The sequence below is a fragment of the Nyctereutes procyonoides genome, unplaced genomic scaffold (assembly GCF_905146905.1).
Source record: "Nyctereutes procyonoides isolate TBG_1078 unplaced genomic scaffold, NYPRO_anot_genome, whole genome shotgun sequence".
Taxonomy (NCBI): Eukaryota; Metazoa; Chordata; class Mammalia; order Carnivora; family Canidae; genus Nyctereutes; species Nyctereutes procyonoides.
The window spans coordinates 70993733-71021392 of record NW_026575135.1 but is presented as its reverse complement, the minus strand read 5'-3'; the positions used below and the strand labels follow the sequence as shown (position 1 = coordinate 71021392).

The following is a 27660-nucleotide window of genomic DNA, read 5'->3' as shown; positions in this document are numbered from 1 at the left end:
GCTGGGGGAGCGTTTGCCATCCCTGCTGGCCCTGCAATGGCTAGGCTAGACTTTCTAGTCATTCTAACTGCCCGCCTGCCCGCAGCTCTCCTTTTGCTAAGCCACTTAATCCTGTGATGTAGTTCCTCTGACAGGCCAGCCCATCGATCGGGACTCTCAGAGGTTTGATTACAATGCTTTCTAACAAAGTCAAAAGCAAATTTCTATGGGAGTTTTATAGTTAAGTAATTGCAGCACTTCGGGTTGTGTGCCAAAGCCCAGGAATGTCCCGGATAGGGATGTCAAGAGAAAAGTTCAGAAAATTAAATAAGAAAGAACAAAGGTGAGCATTAGCTAGTGAGGCTGGGAGGCCGTTGGAAGCTCCCAGCAGCCTGGAGAGGGTGAGAAAGGGGAGTTGTACAAGTGAGCCATTTCATGCTTAATTACAATTTCCCATAAAGTACTTAGGGAGTCATGGTGTGCTCTGAACTTGGACAATTAACGTAATTAAACATTCATGGTGCCTGTGGCCCATTTCCTGCCAGGGGATGTCTTTGGAAGCAGAAGTGATTTTTTCTTCTTGGAGGTGATTTCAAGAGCGGCCTGGGAGGGGTGTTTCTTGGAGGAGGACCTTGGGGGACACACCCTTGAGCCCTCAAAAGAGTTTTTGCTTTGGAGCAGCTGGAGGCCCAGACTGGGGGAACAAGCAGGGGTCTGGTGTTTGTGGCCCGTTCCATATTTGGGGGCATTTACAAGCCCTCTGAGTCTGACTCTCTGGCATAAGGCAGACTGTCACCTCCTTTCCCTTGATTCTCTGTCAAGGACTTTAAGGTCCCCTTACTTTTCCTGAGTTTCTGCTGTTTTATGTGCCCTGAACACATGCCCTGTGAGTCACTGTGCCTATTTTTCAGAGAGGGAAACTGAGGCCCAGAGAGGGAGACTGGCTTCGCCATGTCTCACTTGGGAAGTGGCCTTGCTGGATCAGAACCCAGAATACCTCTCAGGTGTCAGTGGGGAGCAGGGGGTCTTACTGAACTGGCCAAGCTTATCCAGGGTCAGCACTCACCACTGAGACTTTGGTCCAGACTCTGAGTCTCAGCACTCATCTTGGAAGGGGTATGAGGATTTCTGCTTAGGTGGTTAGAGATGGTGAGTGAGGTGAGAGGTGTGAAGGCACCGCCCCTGGGGTGCTCATACATGCTCAGGATCGGACTGGCAGGGTGGTGAATACCAGCTAGGTTTGGTTGGTTGGGATCGTGCTAGTGCCAAGGGCAGGGCCGGCAGAACAGACGTGTCTGGTGAGCACTCCAGCTGTGGGCACATTTGCTGCCCTGGGAGGCATCAGATAGATGCATGCAAGGCAGTGGTTGCATTGGGTTGAGGGCCAGGTCCTGAGCAGAGACTCCTCTCATCTCACACCCAGGCAAGCCTTACACCGTGGGGGGTGGAGGCACTCCCAGCCCATTCTGCTGGAGGCCATGGGCTGTAGTGAGGTGGCCCCCACCTGGCCTCCCTGACTGGACAGGACAGAACAGCTGGCTGGTGCCCGGACAAGATTCTGGGTGATGGGCAGGAGTCAGTAAAGATGCTCATAACTTTCTGTTCACCTGTTTGCAGTTGCTTTGATTCCCTTCCCCCTAGGTGTCCCGGATGGCAAACCCCATGGCTTACATTAACCGCATACACTCAGGCCCCCAGACCACCCTCCAGCCCTCTCTTTGCCCCAGACGCCTTGTACCTGAGTGCCTAGTAGATGTCTGTCTTTGGAGTCCCCACAGGAGCTTCAGGCTCAACATGTCCCAACTGGCCTCCCCACCTCCATGTGACACCTCCTGACATCCCCCCTGAAGCAAAGGGCTTCCCAGGGTGATGGGGTGCCCAGCTCAGCTTCCTACGTCCTGCATCACTGCAGTGATGATGATGATGTTGCTTTACAGCCCCCTGCGTGCTTGTCCTGCTGCATCTACTTTATCAGCTCTCTCTGCTGCCGCATCCCCCCCCAGAAGTGGGGGCTGCTCTGAAGAACAAAGGGAGCCACATCTCTGGCCATGTCCTCAGTATGAAGATCTTCCACACAGTGTGGGTTCCAGTGGCCTCTGCCCCTGACCTCACCTCTCCTCAGCCCTCTGTGCCACACTCTGCTTGTCGCTCCCTCACTCATTTCTAGCATCATGTGCCCCTAATCCTCACATTTTTATTTTGACCATCGGATACAAGTATTGCTTTTATTAAGTAATAAAAGGGAATCTTTTATTGGGAATCTTTTCATACGTTTAAAAGCTGCTTGTTTTTTTTGTTTTTTTTTTTTTGTTTTTTTTTTTTTGAGAACTGTCCATTTATACCAATACCCATTTTCCTTTTGAATTCCTGGGCTGTTTCTTGTTGATTTGAAGGAGCACTTTACATATTAGGACATGAATCCTCTATGTGTACATGTTTAGTGGGCTGGTGGCTGTGTGTGGGACTGGGGAAAGACCCCAAAAGAGAGGAGGAGCCTGGGGTACAACAAGTGTCTGTTGCCCAGTGAATGTTCATTGGTTCTCCATGTGAGGATCCCACAATAATTCATACCCACTAGCAGCTGAACAAAGAGACACAGGTAAATAGTGGGTATGAGCTGCGGCTGAGGAAGTTTCAGTTACTGTAGGGCTCACCACCTATTGTCTCTGCAGGCACAGAGTCCATGCAGTTGGCATTGTGGGTACCCTGATGGCCGCGGAGGCCCCTGTGAGGGTTGCTTTGGCACCACACTTGACCTGTGCTCCGGCCCAGGGCCTTGGTGTCACCTGGTGCCTGCAGGTGGTAGGGGTGCGTGTGCCTGGAGCCATGACAACAGCCCTCCCAGGAGGAGAGGGAGAGGTGAGTAGCAAGAGCCAGGCCCCTGGCTGCCTTCATGCTCTGCCCCTATAAAACGATGGCCAGGAAAGAAGCAGCCACACCTTTCTCCGTGTCTGCCCATGACCATTCCTGCCAAGAAAATACTGGCCATAGCTCTTCCATGCCTGCTGCCTCCCCCTGCCCTCCTGACCTCAGTTTGCTGATCAGTGGCACAAGGATAACAGTGGCTTTCCATTTACTAACAGGTGGTTTGGGCCCCAGTTTATTGACTTATTTTGTCAAGCCCCATGTGGATGTCTGGGGACCTGGAGGGGAGCCAGAGGCAGCCTCAGTCTTCTAGGAATTCATGGTAGAAAGTGTGAATTTGTGAGTTTGTGGGCATGAATGTGTAAGCATGAGTATGAGTGTGGGTTTAAGTGTGCACATGTGTGTGCAAGTTTGAGTGTGTGTGCTTATGCATGCATGTGTGTGTGTGTGTGTGTGTGAGAGAGAGAGAGAGAGAGAGAGCAAGTCAACAGGTTTGTGATAGTGACATTGCACAGATTGCTGTCATGAGGGTCACGTGGCACGGGGCCTTGCAGATGGTTGGTACTGACATACTTCATGAGCAAATGAATGAATAGAAACAAAGGTTTTGGGAGCCAGGAAAGTAACTATTGACTCGGCCAGGTGGAAGGGGCAGGTGGTCAGGAATTGTCCCAAACAGGAGAAAAGTGGGGGCTGGACTTTGGAGGCACAGGACTTGCCTGGCGGAGAGTCCTACCCAGAGAGTGGTGTGCAGAGATCTCCACTGGGGGAGAATCCAGCAGGCAAGGTGGTCGGGTGGATAGGGCCTGGGTCATACGGGCTCTTAGTGTCCAATTCAGTGATGCAGATGGGAGCAGCAAGCCTGAGTCCCCGGGGTAACTGGGTGCCCTGAATGCATGACAGTGATGGCAGTGCCCTGGCAGGGCCAGGCAGGAGATCTGTGGTCTGCAAGCTGGCAAGCTCGTCCACTGTGTCTCAGGGCACACCTGGCAGAGTCACATATTATTTCTTTCTTTCTTTCTTTCTTTCTTTCTTTCTTTCTTTCTTTCTTTCTTTCTTTCAAAACATTTTATTTATTTATTCATGAGACACACACACACAGAGGCAGAGACACAGGCAGAGGGAGAAGCAGGCTCCCCACGGGAAGCCTGATGTGGGACTCGATCCCCCAGGACCCCGGATCACAACCTGAGCCAAAGGCAGACGCTCAACCACTGAACCACCCAGGTGCCCCTCACATCTGCTTTCAAACCAGGAAAGAAAACCCCAGACCTTTAAAGTAGAACATGGTGATTTTTGTAGTCCCTTCCTGTCTAGCCGCCTGTCCTGTCCTCTGGAGCCCTTGGGCTGTCTGGGACAGCCAGAGGCCTGGTGAACTGGCTCTGCGCCATCCTTTCTGCAGAAGGGCAGCCCTCAGGTGGCCACGGGGTCTGGACCTGGAGTGCACCCCCAACCCCCAGTGTGTTAGGAAAGGCCCTTGTGAGGCTGTGTCATGGATTAAATTTACAGCGTTCAGCACTTGCTCTGATTTCTCATTTCCTCCTGTCTCTAAATGGGGCTGATCAAATTAAGCCCTGTCAACACCGTGGGCTGACAGGAGGCTGGTGCTGTGTAGGGAATGTAGCAAGTGTGCCTTGGTGACCACCGTGGAAGCATGGCAGCTCCACATCTCTGAAGAGCAGGGGAGCCCCTTCCCTCCCTAGTGCCTGCAGGCTGTGGCCTTTCAAGGCAGGAAGGATCATGGGACAGGGACATGTGGGGTCCACCAGGGTTAATCAGTGTGCCCTCAGGACACCAGCACCCCCAGCTTCTGAACCCACTGAGCTCACATAAGAAGGCAGACAGGGCGAAACACCATTATCTGTGGGACAGGATAGTGCACCTGGGGCCCTCAACAGGGCCTCTATGTGCCATCCACCCTGTCTGTACCTTAGGGCCAAAAGTGGAGGTTCACGGCAGGCTCGTCCTGTGCCTCCTACCTGTGTAAGGTAGAGAAAGGCCAGAAAAACAGAAAGGAAGGCAGGGCCTGCCTAACGTTCCCTGGGAGAGAGGGCAGGGAGATGGGGGCGCTCCAGACTCCCAGACCCAGTGGGATGCAGCGGAGGACTTATGAAGAGGAGTCACTCCCACACAGAGCTCTTCTTGGACTAATCTGAGGTGTCCACCCTGCCAGTATCCCCTGCCCACTCCACGGATTCAGTCAAGAGGCAGGTTTCTCAGGGCTGCCCCCACTGCACCCCCCGTTTCGCCCCCACATTAGTGGAGAGGGCCAGGGACAGTCCCTAGTCAGTCACTTCTTCAGCAGGCTCTGGGCAGGGACAGACACAAGGAGCCGTGGTCAGTGGGCCATCTCTCCTGTTAGAAATCTACTCCTTGCCACTTGGTCCATTTTCCTGTCTGCTCCACGGCCAGGTTTTAAAGTGGAAGGGCCCCGTGCATGAGCACCTCCCAGGGCATGCACTTATGAGCAGTTTGTGTGAAGGTGAAATCCCTGGAGCTATGTGCACAGGGGCCCTGAAAATGGACCCTCAGTGTCTCCCTCCCACCTTCCAGCACATCATGTAGAGCATCTAAAGTTCCAGCTTACAACAGGACACCAATAATACAAGGCTCGAGGCCCATGGGGTGGTAAGCAGGATGAAACACTCTCTTGATTCTCTGGGTTCTTATTAGAGCCCCACACCTCAGGGCTGAAGGTGGACACGGTGAGGCTGAAAGTAGACTGGATGAGTGTGGATCTGGGATGAGGTCCCCAGTTTGGTAGGGGGGGTTCCCTGACATTTAGAGCAGCCTGTTGTCCATGGGCCCCAATGCAGTTGGCTCTGAGTGGCCCTATCTGAGGCCCGTGCCATGGGCTGACCTGGATCCTGGAGTTAGACATCTTCCCTGCTGCTCTCTGCTATTGTGGGGCTGTGGGCTAGAGTGTGATGGTCTCAAGCTTGTCCCTCCATCTGCATAAGAGAGTCCCTTCCTGACCCATGGGGCTGCTGTGAAGAATACATAGGGATGTCCTTAAAGCCCTAATGCTCCATGCTGCCAATGCCATCTTCATTGTCGACAGTGGAGGTCTTTCCCCATCCTGCTGCTGCTGAGGGTGTCTGGAGAATTCTTTCTCTTAAGAAGGTGGCTTTGTGGCAGCCCGGGTGGCTCAGCGGTTTAGCGCTGCCTTCAGCCCAGGGTATGATCTTGGAGACCCGAGATTGAGTACCGCGTCGGGCTCCCTGCATGGAGCCTGCTTCTCCCTCTGCCTGTGTCTCTGCCTCTCTCTCTCTCTGTCAAATAAATAAATAAATAAATAAATAAATAAATAAATAAATAAGAAGGTGGTACAGTGTGGCCTACCCTGTACTGCCACCCTGAATTGTGGTGTCAGCTGGGAGGAGCCATGTATCTTGGCCCCATCCCCTCTGTGTGACTGGTCCCAAGTGGGGCCAAGGAGGGGTGCAGGTAGTGGTGGGGGAGCAGGGGACTGTCCCTGGGCTGGGGGTGGGGCTTGGACAGGCAGCTGTGAGTTCCCGCATCTCAATGATGGCCTGGCAGGAGAGGGCCTCTGGCAGGGCTGGGCCACATGCCACACCTTCTAGTGCATATTGGCACAGAGCCCCTCTTAAAGCACTAGGACCCCTCCCTGCATCATCCTCAGCCACTGTGCATGACACGGGCCTCAGCATAGGAATCTGAGGTCGGAAGCTGAAGAGAAATGCCTTGGAACTTGGATTTGGAGAACCAATGAGGAACTGGTCCCTGGGAAATCATGAGCTAGGGCCAAAGCAGAGGGGGTGGGGACAGGTGTAGGGACCCCTAGGGTGAGGAGGAAGTGGACTTTGTAGGTCAGGGAGAAGCAGGCCCTTCTCTTGGCTTGGGCCTGGGTGTACACAGCTGTCACGGCCTGAGGTAGGTAGTACAGCTGGAGTTGTGGGTATGGGTGGTGGAAGTGTTTAATCCTGGAATTCTGTGGAGTACCTGAGGGCCTTCCCAGGAGTGATGCCCAGGAGGCTGCCGGATGTCCAAATCCAGGACTCAGGAGTATGAAGGAAGCTGGCGATTGGATTTCCTGGCCTCTGATGCACTTGTACAAGATGTACATGGAGGGGAAGCCCCCAGGCCCCTGGCCCCCGACAATGGCCATCAGTATCCTGCTTGCCAGCCTCCCACTTCCCCCACATTTAAAATGAAATCCCAGGGAATCCTCCCTTCTGTTGGGACCTGTGGGTGTCTGTGTTTTGTTCTGAAGTTCGCAGTAAATATTTTCATTATGCGATCTGCCAGTCTCTCCATTGTATCCTGCCATCTGGCCGCTGTGTGCTGGGGAGCGGTAGTGAGGAGGTAACTCGGGCTTAGCTCCCCTTCCTGCAGCTGACTGCCCACAGAGAGGATGTTTGGTGCCCTGGAGACTACAGCAGGTCCCAGGGACCTGCCCTGCCATGGCTGTGCACAGGAGCTCACCAGGGCAGGACACTTTCAGCTCCTGGACAGCAGGGACCTGATTTTTGAAGATGCCCTTGTGCATCCCTGCGGGTAGATGGGCTTCAGGAGCTGGCAGGAGGGTGGTGCAGGGCATGCAGGCAGGAGTGGAGGAGCCTAGGCTGTTTGGCTGGTGTGAAGGTAGAGAGCTGAGAAGGGGGTGTTTGGGGCCCTCTGCATGAAGGCTGCAGGCGGTGGGCCACTCGAGCTGGGGCCTGCCAGTGTGTGCAGCAGGAGAGCCGGGCTGGTGCTCTTTCTTTGGTCTGGTGCTGCTGCAGCGAGCCTGGGAGGGGCTCAGAGCTCCTGGTCATTCAGTATGGCCCCGCTGGTTTGGGCCCAGCCTCAGTGGCCTCAGTGCCTCTGCCAGGGCTACTGTGGCATCTGGCAGGTCCTCCCACCTCCCAAGAACACATTATCTGTGGGGGCCAAACTAGAGCTTGGCCTCTTTCTCTTGGCCACATCCCTTAAATCCACAGTGGACTTTCCCTGTCCCTGCTCTGTCTGCACTGGGCTCTCTCCAAAAGTAGGTTCAACAGAGTAGCACCAGCTGATGCTAACCGTCTGAAGGTTATGGCTACAAAATCAAACAATGGTGTCTAGCTTACTTTTGACAGTGCATATGATTACATAGATATGTGTAGGGCGATGCATGTTAGGATTTTTATGGCTACAAGAGACAGAAGTCCAAATGAATTGATTCAGAGCTGGAAAGCCTAGGGCTATAATGGCTTCAGGCATGGCTGGAGTCGAGACCTAAATGGTGTCACCTGTTCTCTTCATTTCTCAGCTGTGCTTCTCACAGGATGAGAAGGTATCCAGCAGCCCATGGCTCATATTTTACCAGCTTAGCAATCACAGCAAGGAGGAGAGAGCATATCTTTCCATATCCTCCAACAGATGCTTGGCATCAGAGTTCATTGGCTTGCCTGGGCCATGTGGGTGCTTCTGGGGTGAGGCTCCATGGGTATTGGCCACCCCCCTCCCCCGAGCCATGTGGTCTGGGAATAGCAAGGATGGTTCATCAAAGGAAAATCAAGGAGCAGCACCTAAAGAAGCAGCAGGTTGCAAAGTGGTACAACTCCAGGTGGCTGTATAATCTCCAGCCAGGCAGGTGGGTGCTGGGTGGGCCAGGATATTCCATGTCCACTGCTGAGGAGCCTCCGTTGCCCCATACCCTGGGAGGGCACATTCTGGGGATAGCCTCAAATGGAAAAACCAAGAAAAATTTCTTTCTGCTTCTCTAGAGCTCCCATTTCTGACCTGAAGCTCTGGAAAAGTTAGCAGGCCTGGGACTGGAGGCAATTTATGGACCTTCCAGCTGTTGTTTCTGAGAGTCATAGCAGCTGTTACAGATGTGACCCTGATGAACGAGCACTGAGGGGCTGGTCCATCCCCAGGGGCCCTCCCATTTCTCCCCTCCATCTCGAGTCATTAAAAGACACTGGATGAGCTGCGTCTGCCGGCATTGCAAAAATTAATTCTGATTTGGTCATAAAGTTATAAAGGGCTGAGATGAAATAATCCTAATGAGCTTCTTTTAATAAAGCTCACCAGTGGGGCCCTGTGCTGATGGCCCCCTTGGGGCCGAGCCTGCTTTCTGCTTCCCAGAACCTTCATAGGGCCTGCCTGCTTCCAAACAGGGCGGGCTTTTGCTGTGTCCTGATTATGCTTCTACATAAACATATTTTATTTTAACGATCATCTTTAGGGGAATTTGTAGTCATGGAGGGCTTGTCTCGAGGTTGTTAACAAATGGAGGGGATGACTTTCCTCCAGATGACCTCTCCTGGGTGGGGGCACCAGCATGCTCCTCGAGGCTCCAGGCTGCTGGTACTCAGAACTCTGGTCCCCTGGGCCTGCTCTGCCACTCATGCTGGGGCCTGGTAGTATTTGCAGCAGCAGGGCTGGGCTGGTGCTCTGGCCTGGGTCTTGTTCTGTAAGTGTCACTCCCCCCTTATTTGCAACCCTGCCTACAGTCTTGCTTGTTTGGATTTGAGCTTCAGGGACTTCTGAGCACTGGAGAAGTGAGGGCAAGTGGTTCTCATTCACTTGCCTGACAATTGGGCAGCAGCATGGCCCCCAGTAAGCACACCTATCCATCCACGTGCTTGCCCAGCAGAGGCTGGGCAGTTCGGGTAGGGGGTCAGGTGGGGGATCTGGAAACCACACTGGCCTAGGAGGCTGCCCAGAACTGAGATCCTAAAAAAGCATTTAGCTGGGTTTTCTTCTAGCACTTTTGTGACTTCATTTTTATCACTCCAGGCCACCAGTCCACCTGGAATTTGTTTTTGCATACTGTCTGAGGTCAGGATGCCATCTTTTCCTCCATCTATAACCAGTTGTTCCAACATCATTAAAAAAAGAAACCACCTCTCTCCACACCAGCTAGCTCACCTCTCTTCCCCCTTTGCAGTGAGAGACCATTCTAAGGTGATCAAAGGGTCTCCTTTGGTCACTGTATATTTTTGCAAAGTCAGTGTTGCTTCTTACTTGAGCATGGATGTGTCTAATGGGCATGAATGGTGTTGCATTATATTTCTCACTGATTTTTACTTTCTGCACTCTGTTTCTAAGATCCCTCTGTTGTGTACGTGGATGTCATACTTCTGACCTCCATATAGCACTGTGTGGGGTGCACCTGCCACATTTTTGCCCCTTCTCTTCCCCTCTGATGATAGCCAGGTTGCCCCCAACTCTTCCAAACCTGCCCAAGCAATGGGGCCATTGCTTCCTTAAGGACCTATGCAAGTATGCCCATTTGCATGCCTTGTTCAGGGCAGTGAAGAATGGCTCACAGGTCAAGGGTTGCTCCAAGGAGGGGCCTGGAATATCCTATGCATATCCTGCTGGTCCTCTAATTTTCTTGACTATTTTCCATGATTATTCAAGTCTCTTTGTCTCATTGTTCTACTTGCTGGAGGATTTCTCAACTTTATCTTCTCAGTCCTCCCATTGAGTTTATAATTTCTGCTGAAATAGTGTTAATCTCAAAGGACCTTTTTCATTATTCCCATCCTATCCTCGTTTAATGGATGTAATATCTTCCAGCTCTCTTCTCAGATATTACTGATGATAGATTTCCCACACCTTCCTGTATAGTCTCTTTCTCTTCCACTTTCTTCCTGTTGGAATGTTTGCTTCATCTTGGCCTCCATCTGTCATGTCTGGGGCTGCCCCAGGAGAGGCAGCAACAAAAGAAGTGAGTGGGAGCTTGATGCATGGAGACACAGTGAACCATGGATGGCGATACTGCCTCTTTGTCTTTGGTTGATCAGATTCCCTAGAGAAGACCCTTCCTAATCGCCTGCTGAGGGGGTAAAGGCTTGACCTCCAACATTCTGGGAGTGAATTGTGGAAGGGGGCTAGTGCCTCAGCATTGATTTAATCCTTCTGGTTTTAGTTTGGTGCCTCTGCTCTCAACCACACCTGTGCCTGCAGCCCAGAGACCTTCTTTTCCTCCTTTCCGAGAGAGAATGAGCTTCCAGACCAATGCCAATGTTAGTTATCAGGGCTGTTCCTGGGGCCCAGTGTATGGGCAGGGGATTTGGCATCAGTCACCAACTTATTCCAATCTGACCTTCACTGCCACATCCAGAAGCATGTAGTACCTTTGGTGGATTTTACGATGCAGGCTTGGTTCTCCTCATTGGCAGCTTGGGGATTCAACTTTCTCAGATATACTCAGTCCATTACTATGAGACCATCTGCTTTCCAGCCTCCAACAGTTCTGTTCATTTTTCCTCAGCTACTCTCCTTGTCCTTGTAGCCTTGTGATTTAAAAAAAAAAAAAATCACTTTACCAAAGTTGTAATGGGGTTCAACCTCTCATTTCAACCAGAAGTCCCTGCTATGCTTGGATATGTTTTGGGACTTTGTGTTCAGTACCATTGGTCTGGCTGTCCTGACACCAGTGTCACTGTGCACTAATGTTTTGTAATATTAAACATGTGAACATATTAAACATACAAACGATGTAAACATATTTTGTAACATGTTTGGTTAGTTTGAAAGATAAGTACCTCCCGTTATTATTATTTTTTCAAGATTTTCAAGATTTTTCGGGCTATTCTCTCATAGATAGTCTTTTGGTTATATCTGAGAGTTATTTTGTTGGGTTTTCAGAATCCTCTGATGGAGATTGTGTTAAGTTTGTACATGGATTTAGAGGAGAATCAACTTGTCATCGAGGATAGCATTGTTGTGTCTCCAATTATTGAGGTCTCCCTTTGTACTTTTGGAGGGTTGTAAACTATATCATACCACTCTTTGTGTGGTCTTTATACATTCGTTCTTTTTGTTTATTCCTAGATATTCTGTGGGGTTTGTTGCTATAGTTGATAAGCCCTTTTTCCCATTCTGTTTCCTAGCTAGAAAGAAAGATATTGGGCTTTTGCCTACCTATTGTACATGGGATGAGAAACATCTATTCCTTGTAGTTTGGTAAAACTGTCCTATAAAACCATCTGGGCTTTTCTTTGACTACTTTCTCAATTTTTTTCTCAGGTTTTTCTGATTTCCTAACTGAGCCAGCAATTAGAATTTATATTCTTCATGTCATCTCGACTTATTAAAACTGTCTCTTTAATTTCTGGTATTTGGGATTTGAGGGCATTTCCTCTTCTTGTTTTCTCTGATTTTATCTCGTGGTGGTGACCATGGACATGATTTTTGCGTTTTCTTGCTGTCCTAATACATGGTCAAATTTGGGACTTGTTCCATGTGTGCTTGAAAAGAGCATGCTTTCCAGTTGCTGGGCTTAAGCACTAGATCATCTCAGTAATGCAGATCCCTCCCTGACAGCCCTACCTAGTGTTTAATCTAATTCATCTATTATTTTCTGGAATAAATGTATAAAAATGCACAGAGAGCTGTGGTTTGTCTGTTTTTCCTTAGGAGACAAATTGAAGCTTTGCTGGGTGCATAAAGTTTCATCTTTTATATCTTCTCAATGCTGTCGATTGATTTGTCACGCTAATGCCTTGGATTATATTTTATCTCATAAATATGGTTATTTCTGCTTTTTTGTGGTGGTTGTTGTTGATAATTACATGGTACCTCTTTCGTTTCGGGTCCCCCGCCCCCGTTTGTTTTAACTCTACCTGGGGCATTTTATCTTAGTTGTGTCATATGTATAGCTAGATTTTGTGCCAGCTCCTCCTCCTCCTGTTGGGCCCTGTGTTCCCTCCCATTGCCTCTCTGCCCTGGCTCCTTTTGTTCCCACCCCTGCCATGACTTGTAGGGCACTCAGGAAACTGAGGCACACAAGACCCCATGGCCTCTGTCTTCCAAGATGGGAGAGGCCCTTAACGCCCAAACACATTTCACAAATGAGTGGTGTGTTTTAGGAAGGAAGAAAGCAAAATGCTGTCAGGGAGACATTGGGGGAGGGGCATGCCTATTTTAATTAGGATGAAATAAGCCTCCTTCCCCTGGGGAGGTGACCTTTCAGTTGACACCTGAAGGATGAGAAGGAGCAGGTTCAGTGAGAAATGGGGGAACGATGATTCCATGGATAGGGGATAGCAGTCTTTCCTTGTCACTGAGAAGCATCTTCTCAAGGCTGTGTGCACCCCGTCCCCCGCAGATGTGCAGCCAGCTTCGTGCAAGAGGCAGATGGGGACCAAACGTGTCCCTGAGGCCAGTGCAGGAGGGCTGCAGACCTCCTTCCCTCTGGGCCTTTTGAGGGACTCCTGCTGGGCCTGGTGGGGAGTGCTGACTTTGGGTGGGAGCAGCAGCAGCAGCAGCAGGAAGGGAATCCCAGGTGAAGAGGTCATTGTGGCCCAGTCCTGGCTGTGGGATCTGCAAATACCCAGGGACAGCAAACACACAGGTGCCCTTCAACCAACAGAATCAGTGCCTGCCACGCAATGCTCCAGAGGCCTTTGCAGACTCAAGACCTGGGGGCTTTCTTCTCCAGGCTTTTCTGTTTCTCTTTCTACCTGTTTTGGTTCCCCCAACCCATTCCTCTGTACTGGTGAAGTGTGGGGATGGCTCCGGGGCATGTTAACAACATGGGATCCCAGGGGCCAGGGCAGGCCCCAGCTCCTCCCTGGCTTATCTAAATCACTTAATCTTTCTGCTCTGTGGGTTCCTTGATGCTAAAATGGGGACAGAAATAAGGATGATGAGGTGCCTTCTCCTCATTATGGGGATCAGATGGCTGCTGGGGTGGCAGAGGTTTGTCCCTGACTCCAGGCCCAGATGTGGGGGTTGGTGCAGATGGCACCCTGTGCTCCACCGGCTTTGGATAAGTTTGGCCACTATGACCCACTGATTCCCCTGGAGGACAGATGCTTTGGGATTCCCTGGATCCAATTCTGTTTGCTCTTCTCTGTCCTTTCCTTGATCATCTAAGGTGTCTTGCTCGATCCCCTCTGGAGACTCAAAAACTGAGGGCGGCTCTTGGAAGCTTCTTGCCATGTTATCAATTGCCTGAGACAGGAGCAAAAAAAGCCCCAGTTGCCCTGCAGAAGAGTCCCCCCAACACAGGGCATGCTGGGAACTAAAATCCCTGTGGTTATGCATTAGAAAAATAGGGTTCCGCTACAGATGCCTCCAGCTGGGGGGTGGAGTGGGCTTGGCCTGCAGGGATGCTGTCTTCTGTCTACCATGGATCAGCCACCCGTGGGAACCAGCAGCCACCAGTGGGGGAGGTGTGTGCGGAGGGCAACAGGAGCCAGGGCAGTGCTGTCCTCACACCTCAGCAGGAGATGGGCAGTGTTGACAGCTTATTATCCTGGCCTGAGCCAGTAGTGAGGGATGGAGCAAGGGCAGGGTGAACTCTCCGTCACTGTGGCTTAGCACATGGGTTGCAGGCATGCAGGGGCTCCAGGGGTTGAGGGGAGCATGGCAGTGAGCCCACCTCTGACACTAAGGGACCAACAGAAGCAGAGGGCCTCAGGCCAGGGAAGCAACCAAGTGCACATGGACAAGCCCAGAAGGCCAGCGTTGGTGTCAGGGAATTACTAGGCAGCTGACCAGGACCAGACGGGAGCTGATCTCCCTGCAGCAGGACTTGGCTTGAGAGACAGGCCTGCTAGGACCAGGGTGTGGTCGGTCGGGGTCTCTGCATGGCCTGGGCTTCAGGACTGAGCCCATTGCTGGGAAACTGAAGAAATATCCAAGATTGGCATGGTGGAAGGAATGTCAGCCTGGCTGCTGGGTCTGTCAGTGCTCATGTGGCCTTGGGCCGTCTTGGCAGACCCCGCCGATCCTGGGGTTGCTCCTATGTCCTGCCAGGCCTGAGCAGGGAGGAGGCTTCCAGGGGCCAGGCTGCAAGGCAGGGTTGTCACCTGCCTCTCCTCATCTGCACTTTGCCCTTGGGCTTAGGTCTTGGGGGAAGGTGTTCTAGAACATAATGTCCAAGTCACCCCCCCCCCAAATCATCATAATTAAAGTAATAACTTGAGCAGTAGTAATTATGCTTGAGATAAAATTGTCATTTCTGTTGCATCTTTTAAGAAATGTTGCTGTTTTTAATGGACCTGTAACATAAATGTAGCTAAACACTGTGCTTGCTTGGCAGAAGCAGCTACAAGATGTGTCCCAGCCAGCTCTGGCTCGGTGGCAGCCCCTTTACCCTCCCACCCACAGGGAATATTGGGAGGGATATACTGCGTGGCAGCTCCCAGGGTTAGGGGCAGGAGCACACTATGATGCCTTTGGGGGGTCAGGAGGGCAGTGAGGGTAGCGAGGCAGGTGGCCTGGGGACGTCGTCCCCGTGTGTCCTACCTCCAGGCATGGCTGTCAATCTGCAGCCTGGTGTTACCTGTTCATCACCTCCTCAAGAGAAGATGGCTCTTCTAGATTTTGTTTAACATGAACTCTCCCAATTTTGAAATACTGTCAACCAAATAAGGTCTTTTTAAAACACCACGTGGCCCTAGTACATGCCTCTCTGGTCTGGTTTTGCCCGGGGACCACCTGTCAGTGACCCTTGGCTTGAGAGGGGCAGAGGGTAACATCTAGCCTCTTCCCCAGGGAAGGTTTTTTTTTTTTTTTTTTAATGGAAATTACCATTTTTCTGCTTCTCAAGGTGGTTCTAAAGGTGAGCTGTCCCTGCTTGTTGGAAATGCAAAGAAATAAATGTGTAAAAATAGAGTAGCAATTCCTCAAACCCCCTGTCAGATTTAAGTAGCTGGCGTCTCCTCTGGGAGTGGCAAAGACGGCCCTGAATCATCTCCAGGCAGCCCAGCAGGATGATCAGCTCTGAATGGGCACTGCCTGTATGCCTGCCTTCCCAGTGTCCCCAGCCCTGGAGGAGCCTGGGCAGCATATGCCAAGTGCAAGCATGTGTGTGGGGGTCAGGGTGCCCTGGGGGATAGCAGGGCTAGAGCAGGGGGCACAAGGACCCCAGGAAGTACAGGAATGCCAGCAGTTGCTCAGCCCTGGCCCGACTTCACCTCCTTTACCTCCTTCACCTCCTTTACCTTCACTTTCCCTTCTTGATAGGTCTGTCCCATGGCCGGTGGCAGGTTTGTGCCTCACACCTAGCAGACAGCAGGTGCAGAGCAGAGAGCTCCTGGCCAACAATCTGCTGTGCTGGAGTTTCATTAGTCTTTCTGTCTGTAAAGAGGGGACAGCAGTGTACAGCACAGAGGCCCGTTTGTCAGCCCTGGCTGAGGAGACATATGCAGAGGGCTGAGTGGTGGGGCAGGACTGGCGGGCAGGCTGCCTCCCTGGACTGGGAGCTGCCACGCTCCTTTCAGAGGCTCCGTTCTGCCTCCAGCATCTGCTGTGTGCCACTGTGACATGGAGGGATTTCCTCCTTCTATCTGGAGGAGGCAGCAGACCAGAAGTTTGGGGACGAGTGAGAATTATTCCGGAAGACTCTTTGTAGAGAATGGTGCTGCCGGGAGCATGGACCCCACCTCCAGTAGCAGAGGCTGCAGGGACTGGACACCATAGCCTGGGTTGGTGATGGCCTGATGACCTGAGATCCCAAGTCCTTCCCAGGGCAGGTGCCTGGGAATGCCAAGGAGAAGCTGGACCCTGGGGTTAGGGCCCCAGCACAGACACAGAGACCAAGACAGGGATGTGGGGGGCTTCCAAAGGGTTTGACACTGGAACTTAGCAGGCAGTGTGGTCTGGGGCTTCTGGCAATGACAAAGGTCAGCCTGGTCATCTCAGCTGTGACCCTGAGAGTGCAGACAGGGAAGGGCTGGGAGTGGGAGCTTTAGTCCAGGGTGGGCTCCAGGCCCTGGTGGCAGAGAAGGAGAAGAGAGCTGAGGCAGATCCCATAGCTGTGAAGACAGTGAGATGATATTCTGGGGTCCTTGGCTGAGGCCCCTTGGGCCCCCTCCCCCACCCCGGCTGACTTTGGAGAGCTGTCACCAGAGGGCCATGGTCCCTGCACAGTTGAGTCACATAACTACCCATCTCCTCAGCTTGTGTCCAGGGGTAGGCATAATTCACTGGGGAGGGGCGCCAATGGGAGGTATCAACCCTGGAGTGGGGTAGGTGGGCTTGATCCACAGATGAGGGGCCTTCCTTCAGCAGAGGAAGGTTTCAGAAGGGGAGCTGCCTAAGGAGATGGTGTGGGACACATACCATCCGGTCTGGGTCTCAGTCTCCCTGGTTATCACGTGGTGGCCACACCGGGGACACCAGACCTTTGACACCTGAGCAGCCCTTCTTGGGTATTCGAGTATGTGAACAGGTGAAAAGAGCTGGCTCTGGTCATACACTTTCCCAGCTGGGCATCCCAGCTTCTCAGCCTCTCCATTCATCCCTTGGTGTCAGGCCCTAGGCTCTGTGATGGCTGAGGCATTGGTTTGTATGCTTCTGGGTCCGAGCCCATTTGGCATGCACCCTACCCCCTCTGAAACTTGGTTCATTCTTCTGTAAAATGGGGACAGTTTCGGTCCTGTGAGTTTTCAATAATGATGGCCAGGCTGGTGCCAATTTGCACCCAGCTAGGGTATTGCCATGTTTGGATGTACCTGGTAAGTCTGGGCTGCTACTGCAGACTGTGTCCTCTGTCTTTCTAGGGGCCCTGCTGGGCAGCCTGGATAACCTCAGCCATGCCCTGGGTGTCCTGGAGGAGCATGTCAATGGCTCAAGGCGCAGGACGCGAAGGCATGCTGCCGACGGTGACTACAACATTGAGGTCCTGCTGGGTGTGGATGACTCTGTGGTCCAGTTCCATGGGAAGGAGCATGTGCAGAAATACCTGCTCACACTCATGAACATTGTAAGTAGGAGCTGGTGGCGGGGGTGGAGCAGCAGGGCTGATGGACAGGTAACCAAGTCCAGGGGCAAGGCCCCCCAAGGCCCCAGTGGAGAGGTAGGTCAGGGGCAAGGGGACGCGAATGAGCTGATGGCTGGGCAGAGAGACCTCTGCCCACCTGTCCACCTTCTTCTCTTCCTGCCTTAGGTGAGTCATCGACTTTCTGGAATTCAGCCCTCTCGTCTACAAGGTGGGGCCAAAGTCAGTTAGATTTGCAGAGTGTGTTTTACTTTGGACAGTTGTCACACTTAATCTCATCTTATTTTTGAAAAGTATCTTTAGTGTAGTAATAATAAAACGACCATGATGCCTACAGTCATTGAGCTCCTATGAGTGACTATGTGCCAGGCGCGTGCTGGGTATTTACCGTGCATTATCATAGGCAGTCTTCACACTAACTGTGAGACTGCCTTGAAAATATGCACTCCTCTCCAAGCATTACACTGCCTTCCAGCCCAGTTGAGAGTCCTGCTGAAGGAGAACTGTCTTCTGTAGTCACATCAACTCTTCTGATACCAGATCTATGGGTTTTCTGCACCAAGCGCTTCCGATGCTAACTACGCAGAGTTAACATGGACCCCATGGGGTAAGGGCTCAGTCCCACAAGACTGGCCCAACTACAGCCTAGGTTAGGAGACCCAACCAGTTATAAGTCAAAGTTTCACATGTTTGCAAGAACAGTTCACAGAACTCAGGAAAACCCAACTCACTATCGCTGGTATATTATAAATGATGCAACTCCAGAGTAGTCACTTGGCAAAGATGCGTGGGGCAAGGCAGGTGGGAGGGGGTTGAGAGCTTCCCTGCCCTTTCTGGGAGCACTACACCCCAGCACCTCAGTGTGCTCACTAACCTGGAAACTCTCAGAACTCCATGGTTTAGGGATTTTGTGATTTTATTGGCTGTGGGTGATTGAACTCAATCCCCAGATCCTCTTTCTCCTTAGAAGCCTGAGACAGGGACAGAGGATGGGTGCTGGAAGTTCCAACCTTCTGACTGCCTGGTTGGTGCCTCTGGCAGCGGGCCCCCCATCCTGAAACTATCTAGAGCCCACCAAGAGTCACTTCATTAGCATAAACTCAGGTAACGTTGAAAGAGGCTCATTAGGAATAACAAAACTGCTTCTGTCCCCCTGTCCCTGGGACATTACAGGGTTTAGGAGGTCCATGCCAGGAACTGGGGGGCAGAAACCAGTATATATTTATTATTATGTCACACTTGGGTTGACTCCTGGTCCCACCATTACCTGGTGTGGAGGGTCCCTCTGTCACACATGCCTCGTGCTGCATGAGCCAATAGGAGGAAGGCTTGAACTTTCTCTTGGTCTGGTCAGGTAACTTCATTTTATTCATTTACACCCTCGTGCTCCGACTGTACCCCAACTTTGGATAATAGGATGGTTTGGTTAGTTTCTTGAAAAACCTGAGAAATACAAAAATTCTCTAAATGGAAACATTTTGTCACAGCATAAAAAGGATTTTAGGAGATAAATTGAAGGAGCTGAGGAAGAGTAGTTGGGTCAAGTCCTTTTTCCCCTGTGGCATCCAGCGAGCATTTATGGGATGTATGCTTGTCCCAGGGCATGCCAGCCAGCCCTGCATGCCAGCCAGCTCAGGGAGAAGGGGGGATGTTTGCCCCTCTAACCGGAGCTCCCCTCCCGCATGGTGGGGTAGGTGAGGCACCCTGTTTGAGAGTGCTTTGCCCTGACAGTTAATACCCTGTCAAGCTCTGTGTCCTCCTTCAGGGCCATGTGTACCTGGGAGAGAATTCCGAAGTCCTGGGGAGGAGGGAGATCGAGGAATTGTGAGTCCGTGAGAAAGGGTGACCAGCCAGAGCAGCGCCCTCCAACAGAACCTTCTACAATGCTGGAAATGCTCAAAATTCTGCCCTGTCCAGTGCAGCTACCACTAGCCAGCCCTTGAGCACTTAGAATGTGGCTGACATGACGAGAGAACTGAATTTTTATCTTATTTTATTTTCAATAGACTTTTAAATCCTAATTAAAAATTTTTTTGACTGTGGTCAAATACAAGTAAAATTTACCACTGTCACCGTTTTAAAGTGTGCAGTTCAGTGGCATGAACTACATTCCCACCGTTGCGCAGCCATCCCCACAAGTCTTTCATCCTGCAGAGCTGAAACTGTCCCCATCGGACACTAACCCCCCCTGCCCCCTTCTCCAGCCCCCAGCAACCACCATTCTATTTTTGTCTCTATGATTTTGACTACTCTGGGTACCTCATATAAGTGGGGTGTTTGTCTTTTTGTGACTGGCTTATTCCACTTAGCAGAATGTCCTCAAGGCCTATCCGTGTTGTGGCATGTGCCAGATGCCCTTTTTTTTTTTTTTTTTTAAAGGCTGAAGCATATCCCATTGTGTTTATTCATTCACCTGTCGAGGAGTCCTGGAGCTGCTCCACCTCTTGGCTATTGTGAAAAATGTGGCCGTGCACACGGGTGTACAAGTATCTCTTCAGGTCCCTGCTTTCAGTTCTTTTGGGCATATACCCGGGGGTGGAATTTTTGGATTATATGGTAGTTCTATTTTTTACTTTATGAGGAACCTCCCTACTGCTGTTGTCCCCAGCAGCTGCCCCAATTTACCTTCCTTCCCAACAGCGCCTCAGGGTTCTGGTTTCTCATCCTCACCAACACTTGTTCTTTTTCTTTTTGATTATAGCCATTCAATGGGTAATTTGTAATTAATTTACATTTGGCTTTAAATCACCATTGTGACCAGTGGCTACTGTATTGTGGCCCTGAGACCTTAGGGTGCTGGCTCATCTGGAGCTGCAGCCAGAGCCCCGAGTGGCCCTGGAAGCCCTGGCCAGAGCAGGTCTCCCTCTCCCTGCAAGTACACAGCTGGTTATGGGGCCTCCCAGCCCTAAAGCCAAATCAGCAATGTGGAGGACAGATGTGGCGGCAGCTGGCCCTGACTGTGCTCCAAGTGAGGCATTTGGTCAGCTGTGAGGTCATCCGGGGCGAAGGCGGAAACACTTCCAGTGTCTGAGGCTTGGGGACCAGCTCTGGATGGACACAGCCTGCCCCCTGAAGAAGATCATAAAGGCCCTGGGAGGAGGGTCTGGTGAAGGTTCTGGTGGCAGGAGCCTGGGAGTGCAGGCTCTGAGGAGGGGCAGAGGCCCAGGTGGACAGAAGGCAGGTGCAGTTGGACCCTGACAGCTGGAAGCTGGGCTGGTTTCCTTCATCATTCAGGGTGATTCTGCCTCCAGGGCTCCCTTTGGGGTCTCTTTGTGGCAGAATCTGGGCTGGGATGTGTGGGTCCTGGTGTGACATAGATGTTTGTTTCCTCAGATATCCACTCGCTCCCCTACCTTGTACCTATTCAGTGTGTCCCCTCTCTCTGTTTCTTTCCCTAACATGGTGACCTTGGGAGCCATATGTCCTAGTAGGTGCAGGTATAAAATGGGCCAGAATCATTCAGCCTGCAATGGACTGTGATGTGTATAAGGAAACACATGCCAGGTTTATTGTGTTAAGCTTGATATGGTGGAGACTTTGTTATGCAGCATAGCTCATCCTATGCTGACTAATACAGCTGGCACCTGACCATTCAGTCAACAAATGTTCACTGGGCATCTTCTATATGTCAGGCAAGGGGTATAGCCACAAGCATGACAGGACATAGCCATAGCATTCTGGTAGAGGGCATAGACAATATTCAAGCAAAGAGATAATTTCAGATAAAGACAATGAAAGAAATACAAAGGTGAGGTGGAGAAGGACTGGGAAAGGTAAGCCACTTTATGCAGGTGGTCAGTGAGGACGTGCATAGAAAGTAACATTGGAGCTAAGAATTGAATGATAGTGGATGTCTGTGGGAAGTGGCAGGATAGAGTGTTGAGAAGAAACAGGTGGTGCAAAGGCCCTGAGACAGGAGTGAGGTCAGCACATTTCAAAGTGTGAAAAAGAGCTGGTGTGGGGAAAAGGGGGCCCAGGTAGGAAGAGAAGTTGCAGTTGAGCAGGAGCAGTCACTTGATGTGGAGAGGGACTTGAATGTGACCCTAAGGGCAGTGGGAAATCACTTAGAGGTATCACTTTTTTCCTGCATTTATGGGCAAGATATTTTATTCCCTTTTTTCATAGAGAAATGGGAGTTAATCAGTCTGTCCCTCTCTCCATGTCAGACACTCTGGAGGGTGAGAAGTGTTGGAAATGTTTGCTGAGCATCACAAGAGCCACCTGGGTGCAGAAAATGTCTCAGGGCATTCAGACTCCCCACCCCTACCAGCCCATTCCAGCATCTCCTGCCAGATCCCATTTCCTTCTTTTCTTCTCTAAATCTTAAAAATAACATTCTTTGTTTATTAAAAGATACTGTACCTAACACAGACAACATATTATTTAGGATGGAAAATTAGAATATATTCCTGCAGGTATGTGAATATTTTCTCCTACCAATGAGGCTTACTACCTCATTTTGTTTTTGTTTTTATTTTATTTTATTTTATTTTATTTCTCTAAAAGGTTTTATTTATTTATTCATAAGAGACATACAGAGAGAGACAGAGACATAGGCAGAGGGAGAAGCAGGCTTCCTGCAGGGAGCCTGATGTGGGACTGGATCCCAGGACCCCAGGATCATGACCTGAGCCAAAGGCAGATGCTCAACTACTGAGCCATCCAGGCGTCCCACCTGCTACCTCATTTTAATGATGGCATCATATTGAATCACATAGCATACTTTTTATGTAATTGATTATTTATATGACATATTCATATAACAAAATTTATTTCTCTATTAGAGGTCAGATTAGCCACTAGCTGTAATGAGTATCAGCTAAATCTATTACTCCTTTACTATTTCCTTAAACTGAGTCCCTAAAGTACAATGCTTGGTCAACAGGTATGTACATTTTATTTTATTTTAAAAGATTTTATTTATTTATTCATGAGAGAGACACACACAGAGAGAGACAGAGACACAGGCAGCAAGAGAAGCAGGCTCCCCATTGGGAGCCTGATGTGGGACTTGATCCTAGGACCCTGGGATCGTGGCCTGAGCCAAAGACAGATGCTCAACCACTGAGCCATCCAGGCATCCCAATATGTGCATTTTAAAACTTTCTGTGCCAGAATGTTCTCTGTAAGGGTTTCACCTATTCACACTCCATTGAGCAAATGCCTGTCTCTTCTTCTCATTGCACTGAATTCTTTTCAACTATGGTAATTTGAAAGCTACAGCTGGGATATACTTTTTGTCATTAAGTTGTATTTTTTTTAATGTAATGAGGTTGCATCTGTAAAAAAATATCTATGTACCTTAAAACAGCAATCATCTTCCATGTTTAGGGTAGGCCTATTCATGTCCTTTATTCTATTGGGATATTAGTTTCCTTCTTGTTAATTTGAAGAACCTTTATATTAGCATAGGCTAACTTTTTTGTTTGTCATGTAGGTGGGAAATATCCTCCATACTTTTGTTCTTTGCCCTTTGTTTTGTTTGGGGCAGTTTGCAATGGTTTACATTTCTGTGTATAGTGGTATCCTAACATCTTTCTCTCCTCAGCTTTTCCCTTGGGTGCTGTGTTTAGCACTTCATGCTCTCCCCCAGAAGTTAATCTTCTGGAGCTTCACTCTGGTTGCTCTGGCAGATACGCATGGCTTGTTGTCAGCAGCATCATTTCCCAAACCCACGGCCTTGCACTGATCACCTGGCCCTTCTTGCTGCATTCTAGCTGCAACAGCCCCACACTCAGAGTGTCTCCTATTACCAAACTTCTGGGGCCCAGGGCCAAGTAAAGATGTGGCTCTTTTGTTCAGAGATGAGGAAGAAATGCCACAAAAGGTACATATGAAGCCTTTTCCTTTTCCTATGATCTCTGTTTCTCAGCATGTCAAGATTTAAAAGTTTTCTACTGATTGTCGCTCTAAGGAATGAAAAATTAGAATTTTAAATTACTTTTTAAAAGATTTTACTTATTTATTAATGACACACACACACAGAGAGAGAGAGAGAGAGGCAGAGACACAGGCAGAGGGAGAAGCAGGCTCCATGCAGGGAGCCCGATGTGGGCCTCGATCCTGGGTCTCTGGACTGAAGGCAGCCCTAAACCGCTGAGCCACTGGGGCTGCCCTAATTTTAAATTATTATTATGAAATTTACCAACTATTTTTATATTGTACAAAGCTTATTTTAAATGAAGCTATTACAGCATTTAACTTGGATGTGGAATCACCAAAATTAAACAGATTTGTATTTTGTGGCTCGTGCTCAGAGGGTGCCAGAAGTTCAGGCAAAACACAAGCCAGACTCAGAAAAGGTTGGAAGGAGGAAGAAAGAAGCCCCCAGGAATGGAGAGAGTGAAGGGAGCACTCCCTTAAGCACAGATTCTCATAGGTGCCCCAGGGTCCCAGCTAGCAACATGGGCTATGCCCTCTGGGCCTGCCAGCTGCTTTGTCCCCCACTTGCTGCCACTGGAAGAACACATCATGCTGTGCCCTGGCATGGGGTGGGGTCTGGGAACATTGAAACCAGCATCTCTCCTCCCAGGCCCCTACCCCCACCCAGGGCAGATGGTCAAGGTTCTTTACACTTCAGTACCTGGACAGGTTTGTGTGAGAGGCTCACCTCCACCAACACTTGTGTGGAGCTGCCTGCCCTGGGTGGAACCACTACTGCCATGTCCTGGTCCGAGAGGCCACAGGGCACGTGTACCCTTCTTGCACCTGTGGACAGGCCCCTGCCCAGAGCAGAGGGTGGCTGTGATCAAAGGGTGGGGAGTGGGTAGCCAGGACCTTGTCTTGTGCAGGCGTGACCACATGTGAGCCAAGACTTCACTATCACATTGGACTTTACTTACAAAACAAAAATTCAAAGGTAAAATGATGAATTTTAAGACAGCAACCACAGAGCATTAAACCCCAAGGGCAGGGCCTTTGTGGGTACGGGCCTTGGTCACTGGCCCAGGAACTTGGAAACATGAGCTCTGCCCTGAGACCCCACAGCCTGGCCCAACCATCCCCATATATATGATGGGGCTGTGCTTCCTGCTTTAGGGCCCCATTTTCCATGGCCCTTCTCCATCCTCTGCTTGTCCAGAGGCTCAACCCAAAGCTATACCCACTCTCGGCTTTCTGCCCAGATGAAGAAGGCTGTGCCCAAGAGGGTGCTAAGGCCTTCTGAGCACTGGGGCCAGGCTGTGGGTGGTGGCCTCATCCTCTGGGGCCCTCACACTGGTTTCTAGCTCTCAAATCCCAGAGCCTCGAAGGTTGCTGGCAAACCCAGGATGGGGCCCCATTCCCTTAGCCCAGGGGTCCTTAGCCTAGTCAGAGAGGCTGGGAACTCCTGGGAAACCCATTTGAGAGGGTCTGTCCACTTCTCGAGGGAGAAAGGATCTCCTTTCCAGTGCTGCAAGGGCTGTGAGGGTGGAACTAGAAGCCACGGCCAGATATGTGGCCCGTCTAGCCATGCTGGCTCCTCCAGGCCCCATCCCTGCACCACTGCTGGGCCCCACCCACCTCTCTGCTTAGATGTGACCCTCCACAGCTGGCCTCCCTCTGCTGTCATCCCACTCCTGTTCCTACTCCTCCCTGCCTTCTACCCTGGCTCATGCTGTGGCTTCCACTGACCCAGCCCTGGGATCAAGGAGCTTCCTTCTGCCTGGGATTCCCCTCTCCTACGGGCTCTCTCGGTACACTGGGGACCGCTGACTCTTTCTCCTTAGAAATGTGCTCCCTGCTATGTCTGGTGCTCCCAGCCTGGGCTTCACGCAACACGCCTGAACACACTTGCTGGCTCTACCAGGGAATCACCACATTTTCCCCTACCTGCTCTGCCAGCCCCTGAGCAAGTCTCTGCTTCCAAACTTGGTGCCGTAGCAGCGCATGCCAGGAGTCATGCTCATATGCAGCCTGCATGTTCATGGCACCTCCACTTTCCTTGCCAGGCACAGATAGAGGCTTTTCTCCTGGCTCAGGTGACATATATCTTGGGGGAAGACCAGAGCCTTGACTAAAGTAACATGTTCACACATGCATCTTTGAAAAGCAAAATTTGTGCCAAGACTTCCAGAAATCTACACCTTGGGCCCAAACCAGGGCTGCTTATGTGGCTTAGAGCCTTCAGCTGAAGCGCTAACCAGTGTTGCTCTGATGGGGGATGCCCCCCCCCCCCGAAGGTGGCTCAGGATCCTCTCTTTGCCTCTGTGAGCATTTGGCAGAGGCTGTGGAGGCCACCACTGTCTGCCCCAGAAGTGTCACCCTTTTTGTATGACAAACATTTTAAAACATCAATTTTATATCAAACTAGCCTTAGGCACATTACTAGGTTAAAGCAAAATTCACAGAACTTTTTAAGATAAACAGAGATTCTCGAGTAATGTTGCCAAAACTATAGCCCCAGGGCCAAATCCAGCCCATTATCCTTTTTTAAACAAAGTTTTGGGATACAGCCACACCCTCATTTATGAATGGTCTGTGGATGCTTTGTGCTCTCACAGCAGAGTCGCTGGGACAGAGACATGTGGTCCCCAAGCCTGACAATACTCACTCCCTGGTGCCCACAAAATATTTGTTATCTGGCTCTAAAGAAATTCCTCCATACTTTGAGTTCCCCATGAGTTGTGGCCTCAGCTAGGTATAGAATGCGGACCAGATCCTGCCTTTTCCCTGCCTGGCAAAGTTCCCCTGCCCTTGGTTTCTTCATCTTTGAACATTCCACATGCTCCGAGCCAGCACAGCCCCTAGGAGACAAGGTTCCCCTCACCCTTTTCAGACCACAAATCCTCTGCAGCTGGAGCAGCCCTTTCCTGCAGGCCACACCGCCCTTAAGCTGAGCTCCACCCTCTCCCTGCTCAGACCTTAGTTCACCCCCACTCCCACCCTAGCCTTGCCAGCTCAGTGGACCTGTGAGGTCACTTTGGGGATTCTTTCAAAAGCAATTAAAGGAGCTGATTTAATAATCATTTTTAAAACAGCAGAGTAAGAAGAACAGATTTCTGGGCAGACAGAGCTGTCTCTCCCAGCTGTGTTAACTGCCTATGTTCTGGAAGAACTCCTCAGCCCCCAAATCATCTCTTCTGTGGAGGGCAGTCACATTCCTTAGGACCACAGAGAACTGTGCTCCACAGACTTCTGTGCTTTCATAGTAGAGGCCATACCCTTTGACCCCACCTAGCATGGGGACAAGCCTCTGTACAGTATGTTCATAAACAAATTTTGTTGAATGAATGATTTCTCTCTGTGCCAGGATTCCAATATTTTTCCTTTTTTCTTTTTTAATTTAATCCAGAAATTGGCCTGGGTTTACCAAAGCCCTGCCAGGGTTTGCAAACAATCAAAGGCGTCCAGGCTCCATTTCTCACTAACTTCCAAGAATGTTGGGGCCATGTGGTGATGGTGGGGAAGGCAGTGGCAGGTCAGGAATGTTTTCTGCTGGTCCCCAGGGGAGGCGGGTATCATCTCATGAACTGTCCCTGGAATTGCAAGCCAGCCAGGGTGAAGGTTCTGCCCCAAGTCCCTGTTCACGTGTCTCTGGTTCTGGTTCCTGGGAAAGAGAAAACCAGCTCTGGAACCCGACACTGAAACTGGCTTCCCGTAAGTGGAAGGGAAGTAAGTAGGGTTCTCTGGCAATTGGGGACACATTTGGGTTTGGGCTTGGCCAGAGCACAGGGTGGGAGAACGGGAAGCAGAAGTTCCCATTGTTGCACGACAGCTCCCCAGGCTTTGGGGCATGCTGATGCCATGGGTTGTAGTGAGACATCCTCATGTGTGTCCCACTGGCCTGAGAGCATGGCTCTGTGCTCTGCCAGGAGGTACAGCCATCAGGGCCGATGGTGTGTGCTTGAGAGAGGGCCACGCTTTCATATGGAGCCAGGCTGGAGGATAGGCCCGGGTGAAGGTGGCTGTGGACAGTAGGGAGTGGTGGGGACTGGGGTGTCGGGAGAGGGCATGCCCCCGGAGATCTCCTTCTGGGTCCTGCTTGCTTGTGGTCATGGAGGAATGTGCAGACCCACTGTTGCCAGCTCTCTTTCTTTTCTTTTCTTTTCTTTTCTTTTCTTTTCTTTTCTTTTCTTTTCTTTCTTTTTCCATGGGAAGTTGAGAATCCAACTTTTATGGGAAATCTAATTATTTTTCAATGTCAGCAATAAATTGAAATTAAGACC

The 27660-nt window shown here is 50.6% G+C and overlaps 1 protein-coding gene across 1 annotated transcript in view; it reads left to right on the top strand.

Annotated features, from left to right (window-relative positions):
• ADAMTS2 (ADAM metallopeptidase with thrombospondin type 1 motif 2) overlaps positions 1-27660 on the top strand; it is a 219512-nt gene that overhangs the window by 111253 nt on the left and 80599 nt on the right. The window contains exon 4 of the mRNA XM_055302102.1: positions 17298-17500. Coding sequence (XP_055158077.1) covers positions 17298-17500 — 203 coding nt within the window. The remainder of the gene's footprint in view (positions 1-17297; positions 17501-27660) is intronic.